At 45.4% G+C, this 21,470-nt stretch overlaps 1 protein-coding gene across 1 annotated transcript in view; it reads right to left on the minus strand.

The window, feature by feature from the left end:
* Positions 1-21,470, minus strand: part of ZDHHC5 (zinc finger DHHC-type palmitoyltransferase 5) — a 1,362,456-nt gene that overhangs the window by 279,305 nt on the left and 1,061,681 nt on the right. Inside the window, 1 exon segment of the mRNA XM_044084108.1 lies at positions 20,493-20,617. Within this exon segment, the coding sequence (XP_043940043.1) occupies positions 20,493-20,617 (125 nt within the window).

Here is a 21,470-nt window from a genome sequence, read left to right on the forward strand (position 1 = left end):
TCTTTTAGGTCCAAAGTTACGAGCCAAGCCTTCTTGCCCAGCATGGGCAGCAGCTGCTGTAGAGTCAACATCTTGAATTTTGGAACCTCCAGAAACGTGTTTAGTACAGACAGGTCCAGTATTGGTCTCCAGGTTTTGTCCTTTCTGGGCACTAAGAAAAGTCTGGAGTAGAATCCTTGCCCCTGCTCTTGTTGTGGTACTTGTTGAATGGCCCTCATGTCCATGAGGGCTGTAATTTGCTTTTGTGCCTCTGCCCATTGATTGTGTGGCAGGTCTGGCATACCTTTTGCCCTTGGTAGGGTGTGAAAATGGAATCTGTAGCCTTGGGACACTATGTTCAGGACCCATTTGTCTTGGGTAACCATTTGCCAATTTGATGAAAAAAGTGCTAGTTTTCCCCCTAAGGGGGCTGCCAAAAGAAAAGTGCTTGGATCTGGCAGAGGAAAGTCATTGGGACGGTTTCCTGTAAGGTTGTGATTTGTCTTCTCCGCTTTTGGAGGTAGGAGCACCCCATTGTTTAGGCCTGTATGAGCCTTGGGGCTGAGATCTGCCTCTGGGACATCTGTATCTGCCTCTTTGTGGTCTGTCCGACACTGGAAAGGACCAATTTGTAGAAGGCCAGTTCCTGCTAAATCTGGGTGGCTGTACCTGTAAGAAATCCTTAACTGTCTGCATGGATTTCGCTTTATCCTCCATTTTCTTCAACACCTCTTCTGCTTTAGCACCAAACAAAGTACCATGCTGTAATGGGGCATCTAATAATTTTGCTTTAACATGATCAGGCAGATTCTGTTCCTTTAACCAAGCATGCCTTCTAATAACAGAACCTGTAACAGCGGCCCTGCAAAAGGCCTCCAGTGAAACATAACCACATTGCAAAGTATGCTTTCCCATTTGTTCTGCTGCATGCAATAAATCCTGCATTTCTTTGTTCTCTGAACATTCAGCATTTGTCAACATTTTCTGTTTAAGCAGTGACATTAAGTATTGCTGATATTTAAGCATATGAAACTGACAATTTAAAGCCCTTACAGCCAAGGTAGCAGAAGTGTAAACTTTTTTCCCCCCATCTGTCCAGTGCCCTAGAATCCCTATCAGAGGGGACAGGGTTTTTTGCAGTGGAAGCTTTGACCCCTTTGGGACCCTAAGAAATAGTTTCTGGGTCTGCAGCGGGGTTTTTATATAGGAATTTATGGGAATCCGGGACCCTGTAGTTTCTGTCTGGCTTAGCAGGTGCAAGGGGGTAAAGAGTCAGGGGACAGGCCGGACTCTGAAAATACATCATCTACAATGTCTAGAACAGGTGGAATAGCAAGGGGCCTGTGCTGAGGAAGTAGCAGAAAGTCTCTGTGCCTTTTCTTAGATTCAGAATAATCCTGGCTCTCCCAGAGGAAATGCTCCCTGATGGTATGCAGGGTTTCCCCAAAAGAATAATCCTCAGGAAGAGAGGCTAAAGGAATGGATTCTTCAGCGTCAGAGTCCTCATAGGGAGGCATAGAATAATCCTGTTTGGAAGAGGAATCAGAGGAAATAGAAACCTGATCAGAAGAATCATATTCTGTCTCTTGCCTAGGCCTCTTATCAGGAGAGGGATGGGAACTCCTGATCAAAGTAATTAGGTCTTCGGTCATTTTAAGCATCTGTTTTTTAGGCATGGAAGTCTGAGTAGGAGAATGCAGTACTTGTTTCTTTGTCTTTAGAGCTGCTTTAGTCTTTGTCTTTGAAGCTGAAGATGGTTTAACATATAACTGTGTAGGTCTGAAGACACCCTCAGAAGCCGATGCCTGCTCAGCGGCTCCAGACCCATCTGAAGGAATGATTTCAGAGTGTCCAATACCTTGAGTATCCAGAGGCCCAGCTGGCTCCACGTGGGAGTCGGAAGCGACCTGTGGCTCTGAGGTAGCTGGCGCCAGGGGCTGCGAAAGCGCCTCACTGAGAACCGGCGACTGGCCTAACAGAGGCCTTGTCGTCGGTTATGAACCTCGGATGCCTATCCTTTTCCTTGTCCTTGCGTTTTTTGTAAACTCCGGTCGTCCCGACGGCATTATATAATGAAATCTTCGGCCAAAGTAATGAAATGTGAAATCGAACCGATGCTTAATAGTGCGTTGGTTAAATCTAGCACAAAACCGACAACTAGCAACGTTGTGATCAGGGCCTAGGCAAGGAATACAGTAAGAGTGAAAATCCTTATGAGGTATTTGCTTCCCACAAGAAATACAATTGTTAACTTTTTCTGACATCGGTCTGGAGCAAGAAAAAAGTTTCCCCAACGGGGTACTTTGCTTTAATGAAGACTTTGGTTCTGAAATTCGGATTTGAAAATCTCAGGAGTCCAAACAAACAGATTTGTTGCAGTGACGATACGTGAATTTTATTAGCTTTTTTTCTAGCTTTCTCCAACCATTCCACTTGCTTGGTTTTTATTTGAGTCGGCCGACCGGCACTTGCAAACTGCTTTTGCTTCGGGCACCGCGCGGCAAGAAAGACTGAAGAAAATGGTGTCGGCTGCATATTTTATACCCCTGGCGCACTGATGTCAGGGAAGAGGCGACAGCAACCGATGCCGGACCTAGACTTTGGAATTCAGGCCGACTGTGGGTAGCCTGCCAGCAGGATAACCCAAGAGTAATGACTGCAACAGTGAAACACGATGAATATGTGCAGCAGAATTCAAGCCTCTATTCAGATCTGTGCCCTCAACCAGGATGCTAAGGCTATGACCTTCTGAGCCCTCTCCAAGAGCAAGAACTGAAAATGGAGTTCATCCAACTCCAACTCAATAAAAGACTTCTTCTGAGCCAATAACTGAGTCCATCCTCCAAACTACTGAAACCCAATACGGAACCCATGGATGGGAGTATGGGAAGCCTGTACTCTAGGAAAGGAAGCATCACCTCCTGCAACACTTAGGTCATCACTTCTCATACTAAGACAAAGACATTGTGCTTTTAGGAAAGTCCAAATGGTAACACTTTGTAATAGAACCAATGTCCATGTCGACCCAGAGCAATCTGTAGAAGTCTCCTGTGTGAACCCCATCCCTTTTTCTGATATGCCAAAAGGTGTCCAGGTCAGTGACATCATCCAGGCACCTTGAATGAGAAAGGAAAGATCTCCCTGCATGGTTGCCACCCAAAATTAAATGTAATGGATATGCTTGCTGAAATGGCTGGGATCCATAAATAAAAGGAAATCCTCTGCCCTATTTAGGGACAGGAAGGAAGGGGGAAGTAAAACCTCCAATGACCCTTCAATAATCCTTCTGAACAGAAAGAACAGTTGTGTACACTTACCATAAATGTAGATGTTAGAGTGTATTCACTGTTGCGGTCATCACACTTGGGTTATCTGCCTGCAGATAGCCCTCATTCGGCCTGAATACCAGACACTTAGTATTTCTGCGTCGGTTGCTGTCGCTCCAGGACTGACGTCAGGTCGTTAGGGGTATAAAAGCAGGCAGCCGACGCCATTACATCAGTTTTTCTTGCCCCAAATGTCAGGAGTCTCCCAAATACAGAGCTAAGTTATGGTGGGGGAAACACCACCAGTAAAAAGTACATACCAATACCAATAACCCTGAAAGGGGTGAGTAATAGAGAGGAGAGAGACAAGGGGGCTGGGGGAGGGAAATCAGGACTGCGACAGTGAATACACTTGAACATCTAGATTTATGGTAAGTGTACACAACTGTACTATGCTCTTCGTGTTTCACTGTTGCAGTCATCACACTTGGGTTGATTCCCAAAGCTGAAGAAGGATGGAGGCAGTCAAGAAGAGTTGGGGCTGGTTAGTATGCCCTGCAGGACTGCTGTTGCAAAACCCAGGCTAGCTAGTATGCCCTGCAGGACTGCTGTTGCAAAACCCGCCCTGGATTTGGAAAAGATAGGCAGGTGGTAATGCTTGGTGAAGGTGTGTACCGAACTCCAGGTAGCAGCTTCCAGGATGTCCCTGGTAGGGACTCCACTGAGGAATGCTGTAGAGGTAGAAGTTGCCCTAGTGGAATGAGTTCTGACCCCGTGAGGGGTTGGTTTCCCATGGTGCTTGTAGCAGAAATGGATGCAATGTGCTATCCATTTGGAAATGGTTTGTTTTGAAATGGCTTTGCCCTCTGCCCATGGTGCAAAGCTGACTAGTAACTGGTCAGATTTCCTGAAGGGCTTTAGTCCTATCAAGGTAGAATCTGAGCTGTCTGTGCACATCCAAGGAGTGCAGGATCCTTTTCCCTTTATTCTGAGGATTAGGGAAGAAGGTTGGCAAATGGATAGATTGGTTGAGAGCCACACTGGACACCACTTTAGGCATAAAGGAAGGGTTGGTCCTGAGGGAAACCTGTCAGCATGGAAATAATGAAGGGTTCCACAGCCATAACTGCTTGTAGCTCAGATACTCTTCTAGCTGAAGTGATGGCCAGAAGCAAGGCTGTTTTCCAAGAGAGGAATTTTAACTCTGCTGACGCTGCAGGCTCAAAGGGGGGTAGCATGAGCTTTTCCAGTACAAAGTTAAGGTCCCAAGCAGGGGTGCGTGCTCTCCTTGGTGGCCTTAAGTTGTTTGACCCTCTCAGGAACTGTCTGATGTGGCTCAGTATTGTAATGAGCCAAAATGGCAGAGGCGTGGATCTTAATGGAGGAGGAGGAGGACAGGCCTCTGTGGAGTAGATCTGATAAGTAATCCAGGATTAGAGGCAGGGAGGGCAGAGTTGTGACCTCTCCTTTAGATTAAATCCAGGAACAGTACCTTTTCCACTTATCAGCTTAGGATTTCCTTGTACAGGGTCTTCTGGCTTCAAGAATGACATTCAGCACCTGCTTGTTTAGGCTGGTTACTGTGGGAGAAGTCAAAGAATAAGCCAGGCTGCAAGATATAGTGTTTGCAGTTGCGGATGCAAGATCTGTCCCCCCTGCTGAGAGACCAGGGTAAGGTTCTGGTGTAGGTGCCAGGGTGGCACCGATAACAGACTGTGCAGGAGTGGGTACCAGTGCTGGCGTGGCCAGTCCGGGGCAATCAGAAATGTCCTTGGTCTGTCCTGTCTTATCTTGAGCAATACTCTGGAGAGAAGCGGCAAAGGGGAAAGGCATAGATTGAGAGATTTTCCCACTGGAAGGATAGGGCATCCACTTTCCAGAACCTGCTGTGAGGTGTCCTGGTGCAGAATTTGCTGAGTTGGTGATTGCAGGGGGAGGCAAAGAGATCTACCTCTGGGGTCCCCCATTTCTGAATCAGAAGGTTGAAGGTGCTGGGCTCTGTCACTCGTGTGGGTCTAGGAGATTTCTGCTCAAGTCGTCTGCCAGTGAGTTTCGTTTGTCTGGCAGGAATTGAGCTTGCAGATGAACCTGCATGTCCAAGGCCGTGTTCCACAGGGCCATGGCTAGCCTGCAGAGTGGGTAAGAGTGGGGTCCCCCTGCTTGTTGATGTACCACATAACTGTGGTGTTTGTCTGTTTTTATTAGCAGGTGTCCTGGTGAGAGTAGGGATCTGAAAGCTGTTAGAGCATGCTGCACAGCTAGCATCTCTTTTTGGCTCAATTTGACTTGGGCTCCAGTGGCCCTGAATGCACTTGCCGTCCATGTGTGCCCCCTCAGGCATAGTCGGATGCATTTGTGGTTAAGGTCTGGGTGGAGTGGGGCTGAATAAAGAGCAGTTCCTTGTTGTGGTTGCATGCTGCTGCCCACCAAAGAAACTGCCCTTAGACAGGGTATGATAGGAATGACTGTTTCCATGTCCTGAGAATGTTGGCACCAAAGAATTTTAAGGACCATTGAAGTTTCCTCATATGGAATTAGTAGGATGCATGAGGCAATGAACCCTAGGACCTGCAGGATTTTCCTTGCAGATAGCTGGGTTCTGGTGGCCATTTGAGTAAAATAGTTTGTCAGACAGGCTTGTTTTTCTGCAGTGAGTAATGCCATTCTGGGATGTTGTGTCCAAGCTTGCTTCCAGGAATACAATCTTTTGACTGGGGACTAGGTTTGATTTTTTTTTTTCGTTGATGGCATACCCCAGGGAGGTTAGAAGGTTTTTTTACTTATGTCAGGTGCTGCAACAACATTTCCTGACTGTCTGCCTGAATCAGGCATTCGTTCAAGTAGAGGTAAATTTGAATACTTCTCTGTTTGCAGTAAGCAATGGTTGGAGCCAGGCATTTTGTGAATACTCTGGGAGCAGTGGATAAGCCAAAGGGAAATGCAGAAAACTGAAAATGCATAAATCCTGCACTGAAGCGTAGATATTTCCTGCATGAGTACCTTATAGGGATGTGCAGATAGGCTTCTTTTAAGTTTAGGGTGACTAAACAGGCATCTTTGGCTAGCATAGGTAGAAGCTGCTGCAGGGTGAGCATTTTGAATTTTGGTACCACCAGGAAGGTGTTGAGAATCGAAAGATCTAGGATTGGGTGCCAAGTGCCCTCTTTTCTGGGTACTAGGAAAAGTCTGGAATAGAATCCTTGATCTATCTGTTCCACAGGAATGGGTTGAATTGCCCTTATAGAGAGCAGGGATTGAACTTGTTTTTTTGCCTCTGCCCACTGGTTTGGAGGAAGGCCTGGGAACCTTTTTGGGGTTGGCAGTGAGTGGAAGTAAAATATGTACCCCTGGGATAGAATGTTGAGGACCCATCGTTCTTTGGTGATGGAAATCCACTTTTTTGCATGAAGGGCAAGTTTTCCTCCTAGCGGCACAAGCAGTTGGGCAGAGGAGTGGAGTTGAGAAGTCATTGGGAATTCTTTCCGTAAGGGGGTGGCTTAGCACTCCCTGCTTTGAAGGTGGAGGCACTCCATTGCTTAGATCTCTGCATATCCTGAGACTGTAGGCTGGGTGTGTGTTTTTTTCCCTGGGTCTAGCTTGAGGTGGCCTTGAGGGGGCTGGAAAGGACCAATGTTTCAAGGGGCAATGCCTACTGAATCTAGGAGGCTGTACTTGTAAGAATTCTTTGACTGTCTTCATAGATTTAGCTTTTTCTTCCATGTTTTTAAGAACCTCTTCTGCTTTGGTGCCAAACAGATTGTTCTTGTTCAAAGGAGCGTCTAATAACTTTGATTTGACATGGTCTGACAAGGTCTGCTCCTTAAGCCAAGCATGCCTTCTCAGTACAGAAGCAGTGACTGCTGCCCTGCAAGATGCTTCAAGGGCGTCAAAGCCACACTGCAATGTATGCTTGCTGACTTGGCTTGCAGAATGCATAAGCTCTCGCAATTCTTTATTTTCTGCACAGTCTGTAAATGTTGCTATTTTTTGTTTAATAAGTTCCATAATATGTTGTTGGTACTTCAGCATATGAAACTAACAATTCAAAGCCCTAATGGCGAGAGTTGAAGAGCTATATACTTTCTTACCCAGTCTGTCGAAAGCGCTGGAATCCCTGTCCGAAGGGGTGGGATTCTTAACTGTAGTTGCTTTGATACCTTTAGGCCCCTGGGAGATGATCTCTGGGTCAGCAGTAGGATTTTTGAAAAGGAATTTGAGAGAGTCAGGTACTCTGTAGTACCCGTCTGGTTTCCTAGGAGCAGGGGGTAAAGTAACAAGAGTAAGACTGGATTCCATAAAGATATCCTCCACAACTTTGAGGATGGGGGGTATTGCTAAAGAACAATGTTGTGGCAAGTCTAGGAATTCTCCGAGTCTCTTTTTGGGGTGAGGATAGTCTTGGCATTCCCAATGAAAATGCTCTCAGAGTATGTAAGGTTTCACCAAAAGAAAAATCCTCTGGAGGAGAGGCAGAGGGAATGGATTCCTCTGCATATGAATCGTCATAAGCAGATAAGGGCATGTCTTCATAATCAGATACCTCAGTCTCGTCGGACTCTGTCTGTTGAAGCTGCTGGGGACAGGTATCTTTTTCTCTTATCAGGGGAAGGCTGACTTCCCCAAATCAGCATAATAAGGTCATCTGCAATTTTAAGCATTTGATGTTGTGGCAAGGGAGCAGGTTCATGCTTGTGGGTCGTCTGTTTTCTAGGTGTAGCATGTACTCTTGGCCTTAGAAAAGTACTGTTGTGTACGCTTACCATATATGTAGATGTTAGAGTGTATTCACTGTTGCAGTCATTACATTTGGGTAATCTGCTTGCAGGTTACCCTCAGTCAGCCTGACTTAAAGTCTTGGGTCCTGCATCAGTTGCTGTCCCTTCTTCCATGACGTCAGGTCATCAGGGGTATAAAACATGCAGCCGATGCCATTATATCAGTTTTTCTTGCCCCAGATGTCAGGTGCCCCCTTAATGGGAAGCAATTAAACATAAAAGCACAGATATATACCTCCAACAAAAAAGCAAATACACCAAAAAGGCTTTTAAGCATAGTAAAGGAAAGTAGAGGTATAGCCAAAAGAAGTTAGGGGGCTGGAGGAAGGGTAACCAGGACTGCAACAGTGAATACACTCGAACATCTACATTTATGTTAAGTGTACACAACTGTACTATGTTCTTAGTGTTTCACTGTTGCAGTCATTACATTTGGGTAGATTCCCAAAGCTATGGTTGGGAGGAGGAGTTTAGATAGAATTAGGGCCAGCTAAAAGGCCCTGCAAGACTGGTGGCAAAGCCAGCTCTGGATTTAGAGAAAATTGGCAAATGATAATGCTTGGTGAAAGTACGTAGAGAACTCCAGGTAGCAGCATGTAGGATGCCCCTGGTAGGAACGCCTCTGAGAAAGCTGTAGAAGTAGATGCAGCCTGATGGAGTGAGGTCTGATCCCCTGGGGGATAGGTTTTCCATGGTGCTTATAGCAGAAATGAATGCAATGGTTTATCCATTTAGAAATGGTTTGTTTTGAAATAACCTTCCCCTCTGCCCCTGCAGCAAATGCTACCAGCACTTGTTCAGATTTTCTTTGAGGTTTAGTCCTGTCCAAGTAGAATCTATGTTATCTGTGCACATCTAAGGTATGCAGTACCCGGTTCCCCTTTGTTCTGTGGATTGGGAAAGAAGGTAGGCAAATGAATGGACTGATTAAGAGCCACACTGGATACCACCTTGGGCATGAAGGATGAATTGGTTCTGAGTGACACCCTGTCCACATGAAAGATGATGAAAGGCTCCATTGCCATAAGGGCCTGTAATTCAGATACCCTTCTAGCTGAAGTGATTGCTAAAAGAAAAGCTGTTTTCCAAGAAAGAAATTTTAAGTCTGCAGTAGCAGCTGGCTCGAAAGGAGGTACAGTGAGTTTCTCTAAGACAAAGTTAAGGTCCCAGGCTGGGGTTGGAGCTCTCCTTTGTGGTCTCAAATTTTGGCCCCTCTGAGGAACTGCTTGAGCAGTGGATGACAGAAGAGGGGAGGTCCTGTGTTATAATGAGCTGAAATGGCTGATGCGTGCATTTTAATGGAGGAAAAAGACAGGCCCTTGTGAAGCATCTCAGTTAAGTATTGTAAAATTGGAGGTAAATTGGGCGCTGCTATGCTCATCCTTCGAGATAGGTTCCAGGCACAGAATCTTTTCTATTTTTCAGCATAAGGTTTTCTAGTACTAGGCCTCCTTGTCTCTAAGATGACATCCATCACATGTTTGCTGAGGGATGGTAAAGGAGAGTTTAAGTAATTAGCCAGGCTGCAAGGTTCAGTGTTGGAAGCTGAGGGTACAGAATCTGGTTCTCCTGCTGAGACAGCAGGGAAGGAGTCAGAGGCAGGTGCCATGGAGATAACTGTGACACACTGCGCAGGAGGGGGTACCAGTGTTGGCGTGGCCAGTCTGGAGCAATCAAAATCATCCTTGGTTTGTTCTGTTTGACTTTTAGTAGTACTTTGGAGAGCAGAGGCAGGGGGGAAGGCATAGACTGATAGGTTTTTCCAGCTGAAGGACAGAGCATCCACTTTCCACACTTGTTTGTGAGGAGTCCTTGTGCAAAATTTGTCCAATTGGTAGTTCTGGGGAGAGGCAAACAGGTCTATATCTGGGCTCCCCCATTCACTTGTCAACATGTTGAAAATCTTTGGTTCCAGTTTCCACTCATGTGGGTCCATGAGGTTTCTGCTTAGTCCGTCTGCCAGTGTATTTAATTTTCCTGGCAGGAATTGTGCTTGTAGGTGCACTTGGTAGCTCAAGGCTGTGTTCCACAATGCCATGGCTAGTCTGCAGAGGGGGTAAGAATGTGTACCCCCCTGCTTGTTTATGTACCACATAACCGTGGTGTTGTCCGTCTTTACCATTAGTTGTCCTGGAAGAATACAGTCCTTGAAGGCTGTCAGAGCATTCTGTACAGCTAACATTTCTTTTTGATTGATATGCAGGTTCATTTGACTTGGGTTCTTATTTGCCCTGTATGCACTTCCCTACCAGGTGAGCCCACCATGCATAGTCTGATGCATCTGTTGTTAGAGTTTGGGCGGCAGGGTGTGGTATGAAAGGTAGTCCCTTGTTTTGGTGGCAGGCCTCTGCCCACCAAAGGAACTCTAGACGTAGGCAAGGTATGATAGGAATCATAGTTTTTATGCTGTGAGAATGTTGGCACCATAGGCTTTTTAGGTACCACTGTAGTTTCCTCATATGCAGTCTTGCATATGGAATTAGAAGAATGCAGGAGGCCATGAACCCCAAGGCTTGCAGTATTTGTCTCGCAGATAGCACGGTTTTTGTGGCTACTTGTTTGAAGTAGTTTGTCAAATGAACTTGCTTTTCTGACGTGAGGTAAGCCATCTGGGAAGTTGTATTCAAACTTGCTCCCAGGACTGTAATTTGTTGACAGGGTACCAGTTGTGATTTTTTTTTCGTTTATGGTGTACCCCAGACAAGTTAGAACCCTTTTTACAAAGGCCAGATGATTCAAAAGTATGTCCTGGCTTTCTGCCTGAATTAGACAATCGTCCAGGTATGGGTATATTTGAATACTTCTTTGCCTGCAAAATGCAATAACTGGAGCTAGGCACTTTGTGAATACCCTGGGTGCAATAGATAAGCCAAAGGGGAGTGCAGAGAACTGATAGTGCGTGTAGCCAGCTTTGAAGCATAGGTATCTTCTGCAAGATTCCCTGATTGGGATGTGCAGGTATGCTTCTTTTAAATCTAGTGTTGCCAACCAGGCGTCTTTGCCTAGCATAGAAGTAATTGAAGAGTCAGCATCTTGAATTCTGGAATCTCCAGATAGGTGTTTAGAGTAGACAGATCCAGTAAAGGAAACCATGATTTGTCTTTTCTGGGTACCAGGAAAAGTCTCGAGTAGAAACATTGTCCCTTTTCCTCTTCTGGTACCGGTTGAATAGCCCCCACGCTTAAGAGAGAAAGTACTTTTTTTTGGGCCTCTAATCACTGATTTGGGGGTAGGTCCAGCCACCCATTTGGTGTTGGCAACGTGTGGAAGTGAAATCTGTATCCCTGGGACACTATATTTAAAACCCATTTGTCCTGGGTAATGAGTTCCCAATTCTTTGCATGAAGAGCAATCTTTCCCACCCAAAGAGGCAGTCAGAAGATAAGTGCTTGGAAATTTTAAAAGGAAGTCATTGAGACGGTTTACCATAGGTGGGAGTCTTACTATTCCCAGATTTGGAAGTGGAGCCCCCCCCCACTGCTTATTTCTGCGAGTCCCCTGGGACTGAAACCTGGGGTTTTTGCAGTGTCTGGGTTTGGCTTTAGTAGACCTGGAAGGGGCTGGAAAGGACCAATTCTTAGAGGGCCAGTGCCTACTAAATCTAGGAGGCTGAAGTTGTAAAAAATCTTTTAACAATTTGCATAGATTTAGCTTTATCGTTCATCTTTTTAAGAACTTCTTCAGCCTTATTGCCAAACAGGCGGTTCTGATTTAAAGGAGCATCCAACAATTTAGCTTTAACAAGATCAGGCAAAGATTGCTCCTTAAGCCAAGCATGCCTTCTAAGCACAGACCCAGTAACAACAGCCCTGCAAGAGGTCTCTAATGAATCAAAACCACATTGCAAAGTATTTTTTCCAACTTGTTCAGCAGAATGCATTAAATCCTGTAAGTCTTTCCTCACAGTCAGGAATCAACATCATTTTCTGTTTAAGCAGTCCAATAAAATGTTGTTGGTATTTTAACATATGAAATTGGCAGTTTAAAGCTCTAATGGCCAAGGTTGCTGAAGTGTAAACCTTTTTACCCCATCTATTCAGCACCCTGGAGTCTCTATCAGAAGGGGTAGGATTTTTAGCAGTAGAAGCCTTAATGCCCTTGGGCCCCTGTGAAATAGTCTCTGGATATGCAATAGGATTTTTGAAAAGAAAAGTACAGTTTTGTACCTACCATAAATGTAGATGTCCGATAGATATGCAACTGCAGTCATAACATATGGGTTGTCCTGCCTCAGGCAGCCCTCGGTCGGCCGGATTCCAAAGTCTGGGTCCGACGTCGGCTGATGTCGCATTTCTCGACGTCAGAGCGGCTGGAGTACATAAGCATCAGCCGACGCCATCTTCTTCAGTGTTTCTTGCCCCAGATGCCAGGTGCCCTCCAAGGAAGGCTGTAATCAAATTGGTAGATAAAACAGATTTCCAGACAAATAAATAAACAATAAACAGATACACCATAACAGATATCCCCAGCTAAGGGTAACAGGGATAGGAGTGGACCCAAGGCATAGAGGGGAAGGAGGGAGGGAAACGACTGCAGTTGCATATCTATCGGACATCTACATTTATGGTAGGTACAAAACTGTACTATGTCCTTCAAGAATGCAACTGCAGTCATAACATATGGGTTGAATACCATAGCTTAGCTGGGGGAGGTGGAATGCTCTAAGAAAAGGATGGTGTAGATATCAATCCCTGCAGGACTGCAGAAGCAAAGCCTGCTCTGGATCTGGAATATAGAGGAAGGTTGTAGTGTTTGGAAAATGTATGCACGGAGCTCCATGTAGCAGCTTCTAGAATGTCTTTTGTAGGCACCCCTCTTAAGAATGCTGTAGAGGTGGCTGTAGCTCTGGTGGAGTGTGGTCTGACATTGGCTGGCACACACTCTTTCCATGGAAGGAATAACAGAATCTGATGCAATGTCCAATCCATTTAGAAATGGTCTGTTTTGAAATTGCTTTTCCTTGTACTCCAGGGGCGTAAGCTACAAAAATCTGATCAGACTTCCTACTGGTCTTGGTTCTGTCCAGGTAGTAGCGAAGCTGTCTGTGAATGTCCAAGGTATGCAACAGTCTTTCCCCTTTGTTCTCTGGATTGGGAAAGAAGGTAGGCAGGTGAATTGCTTGATTTAAATAGACCCTAGATACAACTTTTGGGAGAAAGGTAGGGTTGGTTCGTAAAGAGACCCTGTCTCTGTGAAAAGTTATGAACGGTGGTATAGCCATTAGGGCCTGTAATTCCGAAACCCTTCTTGCTGAGGTAATGGCCAACAGGAATGCTGTCTTCCAGGAGAGAAATTGTAAATCCACAGAAGCTGCTGGCTCAAAGGGAGGCAAAGTTAATTTTTCTAGGACAAAGTTGAGGTCCCAAGCTGGTACTGGTGCCTTTCTTGGGGGCTTTATATTCTTGATTCCTCTAAGAAATTGCCTTAAAGGATGTGAAAACACAGGTGGGTCAGTGTTGTATCTAGCTGAGATAGCTGAAGCGTGTATTTTTATAGAGGAGTATGAGAGTCCATTATGTAGCATATCTGCCAAATATTCCAGGATGAGTGGGATGCTCAAAAGTGATGCATCATGGCCCTTGGTGGTATTCCAAATGCTGAATCTCTTCCATTTGGCTGAGTAAACCTTTCTGGTGGATGGTCGGCGGGCTTCTGTCAGTATCCGCTGAACTTCTTTTGAAAGAGGTAGGTTGAGGTTATTCATGGGATCTCCCAAGCTGTTAGCTGTAGCGTCTGTATGTTGGGATGAACTGTCCTAAAGTTGTGCTGAGTCAAAAGTTGGGGCCATTGAGGGAGGGCCCATGTTTTGTTGTGGCATATGCTCCGTAGTAGTGGGTACCAGTGCTGTCTTGGGCAGTCTGGAGCTATTAGGATCCCCTTGGGCTGCTCTGCTTTGATCTTTAGTAACACTGTGGTCATCAGTGGCAGAGGTGGAAATGCATAGATTTTTAGGGAGCTCCAGTTGAATGAGAGAGCGTCTATTTTCCATGCTTTTGGATGATATGTCCTTGAACAGAACTTCTGTATTTGATGATTAAGATGGGAGGCAAATAGGTCTATGTCCGGCCTGCCCCATGTCGAAGTGAGTCGTATAAAGATTTCTGGATGTAACCTCCATTCGTGGGGGTCTAGGAAATTCCTGCTTAGACTGTCCGCCAGAACATTGTCTTTGCCTGGAACAAACTGGGATTGCAACTGTATGTTTAGGCTCAGTGATTTTTCCCAAAGATTCATTGTCAGTCTGCATAGGGGGTAAGAATGAGTGCCCCTCTGCTTGTTTATGTACCACATCACAGTGGTGTTGTCTGTCTGTATTAACAGGTGGCCTGGTTGTAGTTGTCCGAAGGCCTCGATGGCATGCATTACTGCCAGCATTTCTTTTTGGTTGATGTGCAGATGTGTTTCCTTTGGAGACCATTGTCCTTGAATACATCTGCCCTCCATGTGCGCCCCCCCATCCAAGGTCTGAGGCGTCTGTGGTCATGGTCTGTGTTATCTGAGGTTTTTTGAATGACATACCTGTGTTTGACTGGCTTACTGAGGCCCACCATAGAAATTCCTTTTGAAGACATGGAATGAGTGGTATGGTTGCTTCTAGGTTGTTGCCGTGTTGAGACCATAAGCTTTTTAGGTACCATTGAAGCTTTCTCATGTGTAGTCTTGCTAGTGGTACCAGGAGAATGCAGGATGCCATGTAACCCAGGGCCTGTAGGAATCTCCTTGCAGTCATCTGGGTGAGCTTTGCTAAAGTTTTGAAGTAAAGGGTTAGCTTCTTTTGCTTGTCTTCTGTCAGGTAAGCCACTTTGCTGGGATGGCTGAAGTCTTGACTTTTGAAAGTTGACTGTGTATCCCAGAGCCTGTAGCAAATGTATGACATAATTCAAATTTTTTGTCAAAGTTAGTTTGGCGTCCACTTGTATGAGGCAATCGTCCAGGTATGGGTAGATTTGAATCCCCTGGAGCCTGCAATGAGCAATTACTGAAGCCAGGCATTTCGTGAATACTCTGGGCGCAGTAGATAAGCCAAATGGCAATGCTGAGAATTGATAATGCTCTGGCCCTGCAAGAAATCTGAGGTATCTTCTGCAGCTGTGTCTGATAGGGACATGCAGGTATGCCTCCTTGAGGTCCAGAGTAATCAGCCAAGACCCCTTGCCCAGCATGGGAAGGAGTTGCTGTAGAGTCAGCATTTTGAACTTTGGTACTATGAGAAAAGTGTTTAAAGCGGACAAGTCCAGTACTGGTCTCCATTGAGTTTCTTTTCTTGGAACAAGGAACAGTCTTGAGTAAAATCCCTGATCTTGTTCTTGTTGTGGAACTTTTTCTATTGCTTTGATCTGAGCAAGCAGAGAAATTTGCTTGATAGCCTCTGCCCTCTGGCTTTGTGGCAGGTTTGGCATACCCATTTTTCTTGGCAAGGTATGAAAATGGAACCTGTAGCCGTGGTCTATAATGTCCAAAATCCATTTGTCCTTTGTTAGTTTGTGCCAGTTTCTTGTAAACAGAGATAATTTTCCGTCCAAAGGAGCTTCTGCTTGCTCCTTGGTCAGCGGACCTAGAGGAAAGTCATTGAGAATGTCCCTGTGGGGCGGGAGAAACCCCTGTGTCACTTCTTTGGTTTCCTGGTTGCCATTGTCGTCCCCTGTAGGATCCTCTGTATTGACCTCTTCCTCGGGCACGCCTGCTTTTGCCCCTTTGAAATCTTTCAGGATTAGGAAAGGACCAGTTTTTAGAAGGCCAGTTCCTGCTGAATCTAGGTGGCTGAACCTGGAGGAAATCTTTGACTGTCTGAACTGACTTGGCTTTTTCCTCAATGGACTTTAACACATCTTTAGCATTAGCACCAAAAAGCTTGTTCTTTTCCAAAGGTGCATCAAGAAGTTTTGCCTTAACATGATCTGGTAAAGGTTGATCTTTTAACCATGCATGTCTACGAATGACCGCCCCTGTCATAGCTGCCCTACATGAAGCTTCCAATGCATCATATCTCCACACTGTAAAAAATGATTGCTAACTTGCTGAGAATTGTGTACAGCCTCCTGCAAAGACTTCCTATCTAAAGGTTCCGGGGAGGCCAATCTTTTCTGTAAATCATCTAACAGGAAATCCTGATATTGAAACATGTGAGAGACACAATTGAGAGCTCTCATAGATAAAGTAGTGGAGGTGTAGACCTTCTTCCCCCATCTCTCTAAGGACCTTGCTTCCCCTGTTGGAGGGTAAAGGGTTTTTGGAGGTGGTAGCTGAAACCCCTTTAGGCCCCTGGGAAATTGTTTCTAAGTCAACAGCATGGGCCCTAAAGAAGTGGGAATGGGTTTCTGGTACCCTATAGTATCTGTCAGGCTTGACAGGAGCAGGAGGAAGAGTATCAGGGGTAACACTGGAGTCAGAGTATAAATCATCCAAAACATCAAGCACAGGAGGTATAGCTAAGGGTCTGTGTTGGGGCTTTTTAAGGAAGGTTCGAAGGCGCTTTCTGGAATCTGAATATTCCTGGCCTTGCCACTTAAAATGCTCCCTCATGGAATGCAGAACTTCCCCAAAAGACATATCCTCAGGAGGAGAAGCCGAGGGGATAGAGTCCTCTGCATCTGAATCCTCATAGGTCTGGAAGGGCTCTTCCTGGCTTTCGGAGTGAACAGAGTCCTCAGAATCTTCATCAGGGTACTTAGCTTTTTGATGACTTCGGATTCGAAGAATACAGGAGCTGACCGACCGGCACTTGCGAAATGCTTCTGCTTTGGGCACCGCGCGGCAAGAAAGACTGAAGAAGATGGCGTCGGCTGATGCGTATGTACTCCAGCCGCTCTGGCGTCGGAGAGAAATGCGACATCAGCCGACGTCGGACCCAGACTTTGGAATCCGACCGACCGAGGGCTACCTGAGGCAGGACAACCCATATGTTATGACTGCAGTTGCATTCTTGAAGGACATCTTGTGGGACTCAGGGACCCTGTAGTATCTGTCAGGTTTACTGGGAGCAGGAGGCAGGGAATCAGGGGCCAAACTGGATTCCGAGAAAGCATCAACAATGTCTAGTACAGGAAGAATAGCCAAAGGCCTATGCTAAGGTAAGAGAAGGAAATCCCTAAGCCTCTTTTTTGAATCAGAAAATTCCTGGCTTTCCCAGTGGAAATGCTCTCAGAGTATGTAAGGTTTCCCCAAAAGAAAAATCCTCAGGAGGGGAAGCAGAGGGAATAGAGTCCTATGCATCAGAATCCTCATAAGTAGGTAAGGATAAATCCAGGTCACCAGAAGAGTCAGACAAAACAGAATCCTGATCAGAAGATTCATAATCAACTTCAGTCCTAGGCCTCTTAGAAGGGGGAGGGGGTTGGCTACCCCTGATTAGAGTTATTAGATCTTCAGCCATTCTTATCATTTGTTTTTTAGGCATAGAGGCCTGAGCATGTGGCCTGGGCATCTGTTTATTTAGCCATGGATCGAGATTTAGGCCTTAGTAATGAAGGAGGCGTCTATTTAATATGCAAGTCCGTAGGCCTGAATACACCCTCAGAAGCCAGTTCCTGCACAGCGGCTCCGGACCCATCCAAAGTAGAGACATCCGCGGGTTCCATAGTTGAAGCATCTCGCGGCATACCAGACTCCGAATGGGTCTCAGTAGAGGCCTGCGAATGAGAAGTAGTGGGTATCAGGGACTGCGAGAGTGCCTCACTGAGTACTGACGAACTGGTGACTGGCTTAGGAGAAGCGTCGTCGGCAGTTTTGGACCTCAGCAGTCTGTCTCTGTCCATCTTTGTGTTTTTTCAGAATCCTGGTAGTCGGGTGGCTAACCGATATTTTTGGATAATTAAACAGAGAATTGAAATGTTTAGAGGCAAAAATATGCCGAAGTCGGATAGTGCGCTGATTAAATAAAGCACAAAACCGACAGCAAGGTACGTCGTGGTCAGGGCCTATGCAAGGACTACAGTACGAATGATAATCTTTATGAGGTATTTGCTTTCCACAAGTAATGCAATTATTAACTTTTACTGACATCGGTAAGAAGCAAGAAAAAGTTTCCCCAACGGGGTACTTAGCTTTTAGTTGAAGACTTTGGTTCTGAAACTCGAAAATGAAAATTTCAGGAGTCTGCCGACTGGTACTTGCGAACTGCTTCTGCTTCGTGCACCGCACTGCAAGAAAGACTGATGTAATGGCGTCGGCTGCATGTTTTATACCCCTGACGTCATGGAAGAAGGGACAGCAACCGACGCAGGACCCAAGACTTTGTTAATCAGGCCGACTGAGGGCACAAATGTAATGACTGCAACAGTGAAACATGAAAAATATCTCGGTAGTTTAAGACAAAACTGAAGACGAGAAAGTAGTCGTTGGTTTGTGTAGAATATTTGTAGTGCGAAGAACTTCCTCAGAAGCCGGTACCTGCTCGGCGGCTCCAGACCCATCCAAGGTAAAGACATCTGCAGGTTCCACAGTCGAAGAAGAGTCTTGCTGCATACCGGGCTCCAAATGGGTCTCGGTAGAGGTCTGTGAATCCACTGAAGTGGGCATCAGGGGCTGCAAAAGCACCTGACTGAGTACCGGCGAACTGGCGACTAGCTTAACGGAAGCGTCGTCGGCAGCTTTGGACCTGTGCGGTCTGTCTCTGTCGTTATCCTTACGTTTTTTAGGAATATCGGTAGTCGGATGGCTCACTCAAGCCATTTCAGAATACAGAGATCGAGAACAAAAGTATTTAGCGACAAAAAGTTTGGGCATTGAACAAGGCACAAAACCGACAGCGAGGTATGTCGTGGTCTGGGCCTAAACAGGTGACGCAGTAAGAATGGAAATCTCGGTGTGGTACTTGCTTTCCACAGGCAAGACAATTGTTAACTTTTTCTGACATTGGTTACAGCAAGAAAAAAGGATCCCCAACGGGGTACTTAGCTTTAGAAAACTTCAGGATGATTCAGTTCATAAACAAAAACTCGGGTAGCGGCCGACCGGCACTCATGCAAACTGCTTCTGCTTCAGGCTCCTCAGCAAGAAAGACTAATATAATGGCGTCGGCTGCCTGTTTTTATACCCCCGACGACCTGATGTCAGTCCTGGAGCGACAGCAACTGATGCAGAAATACCAAGTCTCTGGTATTCGGGCCAACTGAGGGCTGCCTGCAGGCAAATAACCCAAGTGTGATGACTGCAACAGTGAAACACAAAGAACAAATGTCTGTACCAGCAGCTCCACTGAAATGGACAGATTTGTCCATAAAGCTATTTTTGAGGGAGAACCTATGAGATCTAGAATGGAGTCACTGTTGACTAGGTTTTGGGCCCACTACACTTTTATTTCTCCAAACTTTTAAAAATGCATTGTTCTCCACTGGCAGTCCTAGACAAGAGACTGTGGCAGAAGAACTCATTTTCTTGCTCTGGAGAAGCAAAGCCACATGATACTTGAGTTCTTTCACTGAGAACTGAGGAGGCTTCCTCCTCTGATTTCACTGAGAATTGAGACGACCACCTCCTCCTCTTGCAGCTGGCCAGTCCTACAAGAGGGGATGTGGGTGACAATGAGGGATCTAAGCACCTTTAACGAAGGTGATTGGCTTGTCAACTTAGAAGGTATTGCTGAACACCAGCCTTACTTTATGGAGATCTATGCTTACACTCTGCTTTCAGTGCAACAGTCCTTGTCTTCATGTGTGGGGTTGGAGCTGCGAGAGGAACCCCCCCCCCCCCACATCTCCATATGAAGAGCTGTTGGCTGTAACCATTTTCAAGAACTGGGCCAAGAACTTTACACTTTTGCAGTACTAAGTGGCCAAGGCTGGGCATCTGATACCTGTGGCAGTAGTTAACATCAGGAATAAAAATACAGTACAGGGAATACATATGCAAGAGTAACCTGTTGAAGTCAAGGGCCACGTGGAACTTTACTGCAATATATGGTTGGTAATACCATGTTTCGGCATGCCTAAAGATTGAGATCTGAACTGTGTGAGCATAAAAAAGGACAGATAAAGCTCCAGGTCTATAATCGTTTGGTTGTCTTCCTTCGTGACTTGGTTCAGGATGGCAATATTTTTCCTGAATCGAGGGTGCCAAAGTGGCATGCAGTATTCAAAGTGTTTGGGTCTGAAAGAAAGCATCAAGTGATGACACCACAATCTTGGGGGCAACTGCATGGCATGATAAGTTCTGTACAAAAGTAGTACTCTGCACTGCAGTATGGATGGTGTGTGTGGACTTGGAAAAAAAATACCTTGTGGCACCATCCAAATGACTTTAGTGCACACAAATCAGAATGACACCTAAACTTGAAAAAGACCTCAAAAGTCTCATCTGAAATGCTGGGACATGGGCTGCAAACAGAAACATCCTCTATTGCGTGCCACCATGTGCAAATTGGGTAGTTTGGATAGCTATTTTTAGGAAGACAGGCAAATTAGAAACACAAGTGACTCATGAAAAAATGCAAACCTGAAATGCAGACAACAGAAAGAGAAAAAAGCAAACCTACCTTTGCACTGCTTGAGTGTGGCAAGGATCCAGGTGGTAACCCTGAGTAGTTTGTGCTGTATGCAGGTCTATATTTGTACATTGTTGGCGTTGGTGGATTATCCTTCTTGGGTAACAGAATACTCTCTGAAAATTAAAAGAAAAACTTACAAGCAAATGCTTATACAGTACTTTTCACTCACCAACCACCAAAACAAATGAGTAATTTGAACCTCTTGTCCCTTAACTCTACCCAATTAAGAGTTTTTTGAGGGACAAAATTCAGAATTATTCATGCTCACTCCAACTCCAAAAGACCACCACACCTTTTCAGAATGACTGTTCGTACTCAAGCAAAGCAATATTTTTACTGTTAGAAACACTACTACAAAAATGCTTCTTTCAAGGGGCACACATTAATAATTTTGGATGGCAAACAGCTCTAGACTACCCATGAAGTACTGTGATGTACATTAAATCAAGGCACAGTCTTTGCTTATTCAGACTAAATTTAAATTCAATCTGCAGATGAAAGGTAAGAGTTTAACAGTAAAGGAGACAGCAAAAGTCACACAATGAAATGATACCCTACGAAAAGGAGAGAACAGCAGTACCAGCTCAAATGGTAGCTCAAGTAAAAAAAAGGGGCATACAGAGCTGTACAACAACCAAACCGGGGTGGTTCTGATCACATCTCCATAAAACTAATACCAGCTTACAAACCTCTCTTGATCGGAGATAACCCCACTATGAAACAAATTAGGATCTGGCATGAAGGAGCCATGGAAAGTCTCAGGGACTCCTTTGAAACCACAAACTGGGATGATTTCACGGAGGCAGCCACGGTGAACAATCTGGTGAACATAGATGAAGATACTGAGACAACTATGGCTTATATATCCAAATGCATGGAGGATGTAACTAACATCAAAAATATTAAAGTAAGAGCCAACCAAAAACCATGGCTAAACAGCAAGGTGTAAGAGTTGCTAAGGGCAAC

Source organism: Protopterus annectens, chromosome 9.part0 (assembly GCF_019279795.1).
Source record: "Protopterus annectens isolate FY-2018-M chromosome 9.part0, PAN1.0, whole genome shotgun sequence".
NCBI lineage: Eukaryota > Metazoa > Chordata > Ceratodontiformes > Protopteridae > Protopterus > Protopterus annectens.